At 40.7% G+C, this 12,205-nt stretch overlaps 2 protein-coding genes across 4 annotated transcripts in view; one reads left to right on the top strand and one right to left on the bottom strand.

Moving 5' to 3' along the window:
- The window catches only part of arhgef12b (Rho guanine nucleotide exchange factor (GEF) 12b), a 33,037-nt gene extending 24,948 nt beyond the window's left edge, over positions 1 to 8,089 (top strand). For 2 of the 3 annotated variants that reach the window (XM_056397081.1, XM_056397080.1), the window contains 15 exons: positions 39 to 124; positions 430 to 555; positions 1,410 to 1,524; positions 1,639 to 1,739; positions 1,828 to 1,905; positions 2,025 to 2,100; positions 2,350 to 2,517; positions 3,275 to 3,362; positions 3,445 to 3,525; positions 3,608 to 3,708; positions 3,995 to 4,291; positions 4,421 to 4,666; positions 4,803 to 5,005; positions 5,422 to 5,497; positions 5,587 to 8,089. In XM_056397081.1, coding sequence (XP_056253056.1) covers positions 39 to 124; positions 430 to 555; positions 1,410 to 1,524; positions 1,639 to 1,739; positions 1,828 to 1,905; positions 2,025 to 2,100; positions 2,350 to 2,517; positions 3,275 to 3,362; positions 3,445 to 3,525; positions 3,608 to 3,708; positions 3,995 to 4,291; positions 4,421 to 4,666; positions 4,803 to 5,005; positions 5,422 to 5,497; positions 5,587 to 5,600 — 1,856 coding nt within the window. In that variant the 3' untranslated portion in view covers positions 5,601 to 8,089. The remainder of the gene's footprint in view (positions 1 to 38; positions 125 to 429; positions 556 to 1,409; positions 1,525 to 1,638; positions 1,740 to 1,827; positions 1,906 to 2,024; positions 2,101 to 2,349; positions 2,518 to 3,274; positions 3,363 to 3,444; positions 3,526 to 3,607; positions 3,709 to 3,994; positions 4,292 to 4,420; positions 4,667 to 4,802; positions 5,006 to 5,421; positions 5,498 to 5,586) is intronic. The other variant, XM_056397082.1, reaches the window with a different exon arrangement.
- Positions 8,090 to 8,575: 486 nt separating this feature from the next.
- tlcd5b (TLC domain containing 5b) lies at positions 8,576 to 11,296 on the bottom strand. The gene is made up of 2 exons (XM_056397083.1): positions 11,107 to 11,296; positions 8,576 to 10,314 (listed from the first exon to the last, which is right to left on the bottom strand). Exons 1-2 carry the CDS (start codon positions 11,294 to 11,296, stop codon positions 9,767 to 9,769), a joined length of 738 nt encoding a protein of 245 aa, XP_056253058.1. The 3' UTR covers positions 8,576 to 9,766.
- Between the last annotated feature and the right edge of the window lie 909 nt (positions 11,297 to 12,205).

Genomic DNA, 12,205 nt, shown 5'->3' on the forward strand with positions numbered 1-12,205 from the left:
TGCTGAAAGTTGAATTTCTTCTCACTGTTTCTCAACAGTTTCTATAACGGAGCAAATGACAGCAACCAGGAAGAGGAGCGAGACATCGGTGATCGGTCAGATTGGAGACGATCTCCTGGAGTGGGTAAGACCGGTTTCAGTTCATGCACAGGAGGCAAATGAAGGGTACTCTTATTGTAAAGTGGTACCACTATTTCATTTTGATTTTTATTTGTTTATTTGACATGTACAGTATTCACTGGTCAACAGCCAATATTAGCTTAAACATTTTGTCATAAACTTCACATTAAAAACATAATAAAGATGCACAAAATTGTAAAGTGCACATCAGCTAATGAATAACTAAGCGTTTACTTGACTCTGGATAAGAACATTAGAAACAGGAAATACCTCAGATGTAATTCTCGGGTGTAAATGTGTTGACTGCAGTTCAGCGGGGAGGAAGAGGAGAAGATAAAAAGAGCGGTGGGAACTTTCTGTTGCAACCAACCGTCTGCGCTGGAGCTCATCAAGACCAAGAAGAAGAAAGACCAGAGGTTCCACTTATTCATGCAGGTCAGCACAACAGATTACCTCACGCTCTGCTGTCAGGGGCGGGAGCTTGTTTGCTTTGGCAGGACAATCCTGATAATTTGAGACAAACAGCAGATGATGACTGGTATGTGAAGAATCTGACTAGTTTATTTTTGCAGCACCGTACATGTGGATACTGTGAATTTATGACTGTAGTTTGGATTCTTCCATTCAGGAAAAAATATATTTTCCTCTTAGTAATGTGAAGGAGTTAATTGTATAATGAGTATTTAATTTCATTTTGACCTTTTTGTCAATTATCAGCAAGATCAAGAATCCAATTTGACCCTTAACTGTCTACTGTTGAATAATTTCACTCTGTTGTGATACATAAAGGGTTTTAATAAAACAACCAATATCATCACTGAGAGTAGAAAGAGTATATGTCAGACTCAGTGTTTTACAGGTTTAACCAATTTCCACCTTTTTTTCCCCCAAAACTTTCCTGCTGCAAGAAGACACAAATCACAGATAAAATCAACTATCATCACTTTAAATCATATATTTTTATTAATCTTCAGGCAACTTGCTCTTGCTTCTAATTACCATTTGAGACTTGGAAAGATTTTATTTTCCAGCCTGTAGGTGCATGTTGATTTATGTGTATTGCTTCACATGGGTACGTATTTATTGTACGTACTCGGCATCACAAGGGAACCAGTGGGTGCAGGAGTGGCGAGGCCTGGGAGAGCTTTTGTCTGTGTATGTGCTGATTTGAATGATATGTTATATATTATATGTATGTTGTATATATATTGTTATAATAAATGTTAGATATGTTAATCATATTATATGTTATGCGTTACAAGCTCCTTATTCCACCTCACTGTCTTCAGGAAGCTGAGAGCAACCGTCTGTGTCGCAGGCTGCAGCTCAAAGACATCATTCCTGTAGAGATGCAGAGACTGACCAAATACCCACTCCTACTGGACAACATTGCTAAGTACACAGGTAGAAACATTTAGGCATTTTTGGGTAATTGACTGAAGGAGAATGGCAGATGTTTGGTTTTTTTCATCACCATTTTTGTTTGTTTGTTTGTTTGCTTCGTTTATCTCCCCACAGAGGATGGCGAGGAGAGGCAAAAGGTGAAGAAAGCCGGCGAATGCTGCAAAAAGATCCTCAACCACGTCAACCAGGCCGTCAAAGAGGCAGAGAACAAACAGGTGCAGGCATCAGTTAAAATGCGTTGGCTAAAGGTCAGTTAAAAGTGCTAATGACCAGTGGTTAACGAGCTGTGTTCTTTCTCAACAGAGACTGGAAGAGTACCAGAGAAGGTTAGATCTCTCATCTCTCAAACAGAGTGAGAACCCCATGATCCTGGAGCTGAAGGTAACAAACAAACAAACAAACAAACAACGTGAATATCCAGTCACGGGAGAGATGGCGAGATGCTGAGGTTATTAATGAAGCTGCGCTCTTTGTTGTATTTTTTTTTTCTTTTCCTGCAGAATCTGGACCTGACCAAGAGGAAGATGGTCCACGAGGGACCTCTCTCCTGGAAAGTCAATAAAGACAAGGCGATCGGTACATAAACACACCGGCATAAGAGAATAACATTGAGGAAAACACAGTAGGAACTTTCCACAAGTGTATGAATAAAGAAGATTAAAATAAATATCAATCATAGAGACAATTAAGTTAAACAGATAATTGATTTGATAATGAAATGAAACATTTACAATACAACAGCCCAGGTTTACAGCAGTACCCTCCACACACACACACACACACACACACACACACAGTTTTATATCACCAGTGTTTTCCTTTCAGAGCTGTACACAATTCTCCTGGAGGACATTCTGGTTTTACTGCAGAAGCAGGACGAGCGTCTGATCCTCAAGTTCCACGGCAAGAATGTGGCGAGCGCCGCCGACACCAAGCACATCTTCAGCCCCATCATCAAACTCAACACTGTACTGGTTCGTCCCGTGGCGACTGGTGAGAGCTGCACTCACTTTGGTTTTATGTGCTGAACTTTTTCTTGGTTCAGTGAATCAGGGCAGAGATGTCCGTCTCTCTCAACAGCCACTGGATGGATCGCTGTGAAACTTTGTTCATGTTCCCCTGAGGATGAATCCTAAGAATTTCTGTGATTCCCTAACTTTTCATCTTCAACATGAGGTTCACAGTTTTACATTTTTGGTGAAATATTCCCTGCCCCCAGAGGATTAACTCACTGTGGTCATCCCCGCCCTTTTTTATCTGGAGCTACCAGCAGGTCAAAGTTTTCAAAGGGATATTGCTGAATATCTAAAACGCTAAACTACTAAAACATTAACTTCATGTTTCCTTGACTTTGACTTTGATGACTTTTCATCTAGCGCCACCATGAGGTTGACATTTGTGGTTTTGGGTGAAATCATTGGATCGTTAGCTGTGAAATTTGACACGTTCATGTTCCCGACAGGATGAACTGTAATAACTTTTCTCTTAATATCTTCAATATCTTGCAGTAGCATGCTAACAGGCTAAATTAAGATGGTGAACTTTGTAGAAATGACCTGCTAAACTTTGTCATTGTGAGCACGTTAGCACGCTGACATTAGCTCAAAGCGCTGCTGTACCTAAGCACGCCCTCACACAGCCGCTAGCTTAGCTCTTTTTGCTCCCTTAATGTTTCACGTTACTTGCTGTGTCTACGTTAACTATCGTGTGATATGTGCCATAATCACTGCTGCATTTTCGTTCTCTTCAGACAACAAGTCTTTCTTCGTGCTGTCCATGTCGGAAAACGGGGCTCAGATCTACGAGCTGATGGCTCAGACGGTGTCCGACCAGAGAACGTGAGTCTTCCACCACAAACATGGCGACGTGTCCCCTGTTTGTCTTCTGTCTCATCCTGCTGTATCACCTCTGTTCATCCAGGTGGCAGTGTCTGATCACACAACGCGCCGAGGCCATGAAGGCCAAACCTCACAGCAGCGGCACACCTCCAGCTCAGTCTGAGTGAGTCCGCTGCTCACTGATGTTATTGTTCGATTTTTTTCTTTTCCATTGTTTCTAATGTGATTAATTCTAATTTTTTCAGTGCTGAGCGGGACGCTATAGAGATCATCAACCGTGGGATACCCAGGCCGTGCAAAGACGCTAACGGGACATCGAGTGGAGGTATCCACTCCACAGGCAGCTGTCAGTGTTTCTATCGATGCTGAAAAGATTAGTCGATTAATCGTTATTCATTTTGGCAAATTGGCACCAAAAGTTTGCCACATTGTGAATTTCTTCTTTTTTTTATCTCACTACTTACTACTTTGTTTATATTCATCCGTTTCCTCAGCAGAATCTTTGAATTAGAAATTGATATGCAGTATGTCATAGTTTTAATTATTTTTATACAAATGATTAAATGTCTTATTTACTTACAGTTAAAATGTTTTTTTATCTCCCTCTAAATTCAAATCTCAATTCATTCCAGATAAAGATGCCACCTGTTCTCCAGACATTCAAGCTCCGCTGGCAGGTATCAACCCTTTCGATGGCATGAAATCAGAGGACGAGGAAGAGGAGCCGGCTGTGGCCGACCGACGGGAGGAAGAGGAGGAGGATGAAGAGGTGGATGAAGCAGAACTAGAAGCCTTCCTGGATGGGCAGCTCGCGGACAGACTGCCCTTCCTGCAGCAGGAAGGGTCACGTCGGGGCATCGCCATTGAAAACCAAGAGCACAACCCGTTTGGCGTAGCCTCCTCCAAAGCTGAGGACGCTCTGCAGACATGTAAGTTCCACCTTAAAGGGTCACTTCACCCAGATTTAAAAATATATATATATGTTCAGGTTTTGAAACTGTATTCTTGGCAGATTGAAAAGCCACATCAGTGAATAACACATCTTGTGTCTGTTCTAGTGGCGATGCTCAAGCAGGCTCTTTTCAACCACATGATGAGCAGAGAGGCAGAGGAGGAGAAAGAGGAGACAGAGGACAACAAGCAGAGCGGGGCCCCTGTGTGTCAGCTGAGCGCCTCCTCGCCCGGGAGCCCTGAGGGGGCTTCTGCTGCACGCGACGAGAGCCGAGCGTCTGCGAGTTCACAGAAAGACGACCTGCAGCTCCCTCCTGGACACACAGGGCTGTCCGAGACCACTGAACGCAACGGTGAGGCAATCTTTAAAAAGGTTTTCTGTGTGGGTCTTTAACTGTTGTACTGAATAATTACGACTTAGTTTCATATATGTATATATACTGTATATACTTGCTGAACAAATCCACCTGCTGCATCCTGTCCATCCAGGTGGTTTTGTGGTTCTGGATTTCAGCGTGGGCTCCGAGGAGAGCAGCACTGATGATGATGTGGGGTTAGGGGGTGACATGGGGATCGACATGAGGAAACTGCTGTCCTCCTCCTCGCAGACAGGGGGCGGCGGCGGCCCCAACCTCAGCCGGCAGCTTATGACCCACCTACGGCTCCTCCAGGCCGACCTGCAGTATCTGAAGGTACAGCACGCTTTACTGACAGCCAGGCTCCATCCCAACATCACTGGCTGCTTTAAATTAAGGTAGACCCGACTGGTGACCAGCTAAATCACTATTTAGTAATTAATTATGATAATAATTGGCCTGAGCAACCGTGGTCTGATTTTACGCTGCACATGGCATGAGTCTGTGAACAGCAGGGCACAGTGAAAGAAGGTGGTCACCTAGCTGAGGAGTTGGCAGTATGAATATAAATGCTAAGCTCACTTAAATGCTTTTAATTTGAATATGTAATATTGTAATACTTTCATCATGGCTCAGTCGCCATTGTGTTACCTCATTCAGCTGTAGAAAGTAAAGTAAGAGACATCTGTTTAAATGAAACTGTTCTTCAACATATGAACCACATTGTGTTGTAATGATCTGTAATGTTCCAGGAGGTGGAAATGAAGTACAACGAGCTGCGACAGACACACACCGACGCAGCCGCCGCCGACTCCGACGACAACAACGGTACGTTTCACTTCTCTCGGTCACTTGGAGCAATCCAATCGTTTTTGTACGTTTACCGTCTCAAACACTGTGTCTCTGATGTTTCTCAGATGGGATTCAGTGATGACGAGGCTCGTCGCTCTCCTGGTCGCACGAGTCAAGTTGCTCCATGATCGCTTTCTTCTGGATCAATCTTCAACCACTGAACACTGCTGTCGCTCAATAATGGAGGCTTGAATGTCGAGTCTCACACTTCAGGCACATAAGACAATCAGTGGAAGACTTTATCACAATGAAGGTTCCACTTTAAACTCAAAATCCTTGAACCAACCGGGGGCAGACTTGCTCCTGAGAAGAGACGCTATGGGATTACCTGAGGATAATTCGGTCACTTGTTGCTATGACAATAATAATCAACGTCATAAGTTATCTTAAACACTGGATATATGAAACGGAAAAGGGCGAGTCAAGTGTGCGAAGTCACGCGGATGCACATCAGAGACACATTGAGAAATGAAACGAGACTGTGACGGTGACCAGACAGATTAAAAAGTAGATGGACTTGTTCAGGGCTCAGAGCACTGCTGTAAGCTTCATGTAAATGTCTGCGATAGGAGATGAGCTGAACCTCACGCTACAGAGTTGAATATGCTTAAAGATGCACTTCCTTATTGAGTAACAGCCCTGAAAAACCAACTCAACACACTGATTGTGTTTTTTTAAATTCAGCAACATTCATGGAAATTGTACAAGAGGCTCTAACATAGATTCAAACCATCCCCAAAATCTCCAAAAGTCTTTTTATGTTTTATGTCTTTCGCCCTGTTTGCATGAAACTGGCCCGACTGTCTAAATCTCACCTGACATGTTGTATATATTTTTTGTTTAATTCATACAAACACAAAAGTTAAAATGACAGTTTGTGGTTTATTTGCTCAAACTATTTATTTTATTTCTTTTACATGTTTGAATTAAACAAATGCGGTACAACATTTTAATTACTGAGTTTACAGAGCCAGATTAGCTGTTTCCCTGCCTGTGCTGCGTTCATGCAACATCAACAGAGTGGGAAGACGAGGGAAACCTCCTGCTTCCTCCGGCTCTGGAGCACAACAGATAAACTTCCTAAATTAACCTCCTTCGTTGCGCCACATTTGTAGCTGTTTACAAACAAGTGAAACTTTATTTGGATGGGACTGCAGTGGATGCTCTTCAGCCATGTTGCTATCAGTTTGTTGACATGTCTGTAGTTCTGTAGAAGTAAAGTTTTTTTTTTCCCCCAACTTAATTACGATCTGAATGATATGATATGACATGAACGCAGCATTAATGTCGATCGTCCTATCACGCTCTCAGAAAGAAAGCAAATGACCATATTTCTCAACATTGTGAATTATTCTTGCAAGCACCTGAAGAAAAAAAAAAAAGCGTTAAAAGAAACGTGTACAGGCAGAAATCTTCATTTCTAGTTCAGGTTTATAGAATCATCAACATCTTTGGGGAAAAAAAACTGCAAACTTCCAAAGAATAATTGTCCTACTTGCGAAGCTGCAGCCTCTGACAGTTACAGTAACTACTGTTTGTTTACTGGCTGTCTTTAACTGCCTGAGAAAATAGCATACAAATATAATGCTGTTTAGCATTTGACTTCCTGATTTGAAACTTCCTATAGCACTTGAATGTAGCATAATATGGCAAACACATGAATAAGTAATGTTGAGATCGTAGATTCAGATCACTCTTGTCTACAGTGAGACAAATTACAAATGACACGACTTGACATGTTGGCGTTTTAAAGAATCACCGTTGTTGTAATGGAGTATGAAACACTGCAGCTAAAGAAAAGAAACGTTGACTTTGTGTATAACTGCTGGAGCACATCACACTATATAACAGATACAAGCTTTTCACAACGTGTGCACAAAGTGAAAGCAATTGATGGAACTTTGTTGCTGAATTTATTTTCTATTTGTATTCCAGTCTTGTTTTTCTCTTGCTCTCCTCCATGTTAGTTTGCGCGGTGAGGTGACCGACTAACCCGAGTGACGGACGCTGAAAACAAACTGAATCTGTTTCCTCCTGAAACATTTTGAGGGCGTTTTTCTTCAGGATCCTTCATGTTTTCTGCAACAAGCTCTTCATAAACGCCATCCTCAGCTGGTGACGTCAACCCCCGTTATACGTTCCTATGCCTTTAGGTACAAGCTGCAGGAATTCACTCATCAGCCCGCTGCACTTCACTTTCATGTTTGGACTGAAAACACTCAAATATTCACCGGCCATAAGACTGCATAGACGACATCATGGCTTTGACTTTTGGATAAAATATTAAAAAAGAAAAAAAAAAAAAAAAGACTAACCTGAAAAGTATATATAAACAAAAAGGATTGTAATGGACTGTTTTTATTGTAAAAGAATATAATGTACAATTATTACTGTTTATCAAATGTTTTGTCTGTTGTTGTTGTTGTTGTTGTTGTTGTTGTTGTTTTTTTACACAATGCAGTCATGTAATGTTTTAACACAAACTACTTAAAACAAGGGTAAAGTAACCAACTGCATTCATTTGTTTTACAAAAATGTTATAATTTTATTACATTGCTATTAACCCAGTGATCATGTTTGCCGTCTTTGTTGAGGAAAAAGAAAACGGCTCATTTTAAAGAGGAAAGAAGATAATTTGACTGAAAAACCAAAACAAAGTGTCACTTCATTTTAATTGGCCTCGTGTGGAGAGTTGAATCCACTCTGAAATGAATAGGAAGCATCAGTTCCTTTACAGAACCATGTACATTACACCTCATGGCAAAATGTAACCCTCGCTGAAGTTAAGTTTTGATTGTTTTCATCACACGACAGTAAGATTTGGGACCACAGCTCTAGTGAGTCGTTACAGCAGCAGGACCGTGTATGAGGGATTCATTAAAAATAAACACATTCATTGAAATGAAGAAACATTTATGTTCATGGCAGCTGTGGTTACGTTTGGTTACTTCTGTGTTTTTAATACCAAAGCTTTATTTTATCAGCGCCCCGGTGGCTCACCTGGTTTTTGTCAAGCAAGTTATCTTTTAGCGCAAAAAAAAAAAAGAAAACAAGTATATAATGTGGTAAAAGTAAAAGTTCCTATTATTGGCTTATTACATAATATGGGAAAAAATGAAATGGAAAGGAGTTTTTTAAAGTTTTTTTTAATGTTTTTAAAGATAATTTCATTTAAAACATTTAAAAACATTATTTATATATTCTTTTAAATTACTTTTCTGTTTTGCAAATAATTTGTCGACCCACTTACAATACCTTCCCGACCCAAAGGTTGGGAACTACTGAGCTACATAATACCTGATTCTGTCCCAGCTAAAAACGTGTTACAGTAAAATACTGTTCAAGTGAATACAGGTTAGTTTGACTGAGGTAAAGTGTGGCTGTAGCAACAAGAAAAAGTGAATCACAGATTTTAGTCCTGGAGTAAATCTGGCAGTTAAGTACTTCTGCTGCTTATAGACAAATAATTAAGCTTTAGCGCATCCTTACTTTTTTGTTTTGCACATGAATGTCAGTGAAAACAACCGCTCCATAGAAAACATTTGCAAAACACACTTGGTAAACAAAAAAAACTATCTGACGTGTTTTCTTTTGTCCGGATGCGAAAACTTTTTAAGGTTTCCTATCCAGTGTTGATGCGATGCTAAAAAGTGCTACATTTTGAACATAAGTATATCATTATTATTGGTTGTTATAAGTTGGTATAACAGCCATGGAAATGTATGATTAGTGCCTTTACTGCAGCAGAGTGTTACGTCTTTAAAGGACAAAGTTGACAGAGTTTCATTCTACTTCACTCTCTGTGTGTGTAAAACAGTTGAATAAGGCCATGTTCAAACTTTAGGTGTGAAAACACCCTAAAAGTAGCCCTTTTAAATGATTAACCTTCCTCTGATGAACCTCACTTTATTTTCTGCAGTGCTCTGGAGGATATATATTTTGTCAAAAGGTTTGGAAATCCAGCAGCGGCCCTTTGATCGACAGTGATTATGAAAACTCCTCCTAAGCTCCTGGCTTTAAAAACATGTCCCCTGCAGTGCAAACGTTGTACTGTAAGTTCCTATTTCAAGCCATAAAGCAAAGCAAGGCTGGTGCAAGGTGGTGATAAACATGTTTTTTTTGGATATTGATACTATATATGATGAAAATATGTAGTAATGATGCTGCAGTATATAGCACCTTTAAAGCTGCAGAGGCCCAGGTATGGACAGACAGAGCACACAAGTTGTGAGGCCCTTCATTCCTTCAGTCACTCTTGTCTGATTGTCCGTCCAGTTTTCGTGTGTTGAGTTCTTTGAGCTTCTGGTTCTCTATCCACCGTTTATACTTGGCTCTACTTTTCTTGTAGCCGAATCTGGCTATGTCCACCATGAACACCCAGGCCAGTCCGTACATGACCACGCCGCCGAGCTTCATTATCAGTGAGGTCCTGGGAGACGTGATCTCGCAGTAGAACATCACCGTGCCAACTCCCACGCGCACAGTGGCGAACAGCAGGATGAAAAGCAGGTCCACCGCGTCGCCCAGCAGGCTGTCGTACAGGCCCAGCTGGCGGAGGAACCAGCGGGTCTGCAGCAGGGGATTGGTGATCTCGCTGCCGAAGACAACCCCGCAGGTCTCGCAGCCCGACACTCCCATGAGCAGCGCCAGCAGGATGCCCAAGATGCTCGCGGCGTGGTGGGCCATCATGACGGGGCCCTCCGTGTGGTAGCACACACACCAGCCGATGTCAAAGAAGAAGTAGCCGAGGCAGACGGCCAGGGCGAAGATCTGCAGCTCGGTGTTCTCCGTGCCTGGAACAGACAGGAACAGGGTCAGATGAGAGAGAGTGTAATGTGAAGAGTAAGGGTTCAAAGTCAAATTCCTGCTTTGAGCCATAACGCAGTTATTATTCTAAGTTGTGAGCTGCAAAGATAAAACAATGAGCTAAAAAATGAGAAAATGATCCACTGTCCTGAGGGAAGCTGCAGAGTCAGGCGGCCTCTTTCACGTTGCATGTCGTCATTTGATCCCTTGTTAATATACAAGTATAAACAAGTGCAGCTTTAAGTGTGTGTGTAACACAAGGGAAAAACTCAGGCGAGATGTAAACTACATATTGTAAATAAACTGTGAAATGTGAAAAATTACAATGTTATTGTAGATTTAGATTTTCAAGATTACATTATCATTTTAATAAAGTCCCCGACAGGCTTTAATAATGACTTTAATAATGACTTTAATACTTAGAATTTCAGTCTGTTATTTTTCTGCACTTTGAGGAAGGAACACTGAGTTAAAGTCACAAAGCTGATCAGTGAACTGGTGAGTTACTACACTTATCACTGCTTTTAAACTGTTAGTTGCTCCGTGTCCCTGCTGAACATCCATGTGTTACTGAGCTTGTTTAACCTCGAGTGAGGAATAGGCCACTAATAGCACTAACTGTTATTTATAGCCTTTTTAAAGCACTTGCAGAATGATTTACAATCAACATAATCTCACAGAGTCATAACATTTTTTTTTTTAACATGGGAACCTAAGATGCATTTGGTTTGTTTTTGTATATATTGCTCATCACCTGATACTTGCTTTACACCACTGACCTGCATGTGTGAAGGGCCAGGGTCCGTCTACGAAAACAACATACGCCGTCAGCAGCACTATGACGACCCCGTGGCACAAAGTGACCAGGCGACAGCTCCACTCGGGCCCCCGCTGAGTGAAGGTACAGCAGAACAACAGGTAGAGACACAGCCAGCCAATCAGGCTGCAGATCACCTCCAGTACTGGCATGGCTGTCTGTGTGGAACGATGGGACTGATTTCAACATCACAGATCAAGCTCATATCCTCAGCTTGTTGTGCTTTCTTTTCATTGTGTCAGTTTTAATCTTCATGCATATTTAATTGAAACATATTTAAAAATATACTAAGATCATATCTCATTATTGAGGAGGTTATTGTTCTTTTAGATTACATTACACTTAAGTAAAGAGGCCCTTAAGTAACTAAATCATTAGCAGATTGGTTTATATTTTCAGGCGTTCAACAAATGCATTATCACTTAATTTTGTTATCAATGACTCACTGGGAGAATATTAGTGTTATTTCTTTTTACATTACTGTTGCATTATTTACCTAAACTAAATGGTGTCTAACACTGGGTTATTATGACCCAGTGTTAAACACAACAGGCTCAAATTTTACCATAAAACTGTCACATATTTAGTGTAGAAAAAAATGTACATGTCGTACTCAAAACTGATTAACTTGAATTGCAACACATTATTAAACCCAACCTATTAAGCATTAATAAACAGTATATGGTATAAACCTTTAATGAATACTTTATAACACAGATTAACATACTTGTACACAGACATAAGTGTTTGTTAACACATTTGTCAACTATATAGCTCTATAACTACTTCTGTTGCCACCTATAAGTGGAGGCTGGTGTATAAAGAGATAACAAATGACTGAATGAATGAATGTTTACAACTACACTATAATGTTTTGTAAACCATACTAAATGCTAAATAGAGGGGTTTAAAGTAAAAAACAAAGTGTTACTCAATCAGTAACAAACATGTAAACTTAGAGACTATAACACATTAACCATACCATATTATAAGTTAAGTTAGTTAAAAAAAATCACTTAACACTGGCTTTATGTGGTTTTTGAGTCAGTCAGTTTTGTCCC

The sequence above is a fragment of the Seriola aureovittata genome, chromosome 15, assembly GCF_021018895.1.
Source record: "Seriola aureovittata isolate HTS-2021-v1 ecotype China chromosome 15, ASM2101889v1, whole genome shotgun sequence".
In the NCBI taxonomy this organism is placed as follows: Eukaryota; Metazoa; Chordata; class Actinopteri; order Carangiformes; family Carangidae; genus Seriola; species Seriola aureovittata.

What these genes read in the sequence shown, in the direction of transcription:
- tlcd5b (XM_056397083.1), bottom strand. Translation starts at nt 11,296, where the DNA reads ATGCCAGTACTGGAGGTGATCTGCAGCCTGATTGGCTGGCTGTGTCTC. An exon ending in CTGGCCCTTCACACATGCAG is followed by an intron (nt 10,315 to 11,106) that starts GTCAGTGGTGTA and finishes TGTCTGTTCCAG; the next exon opens with GCACGGAGAACACCGAGCTG.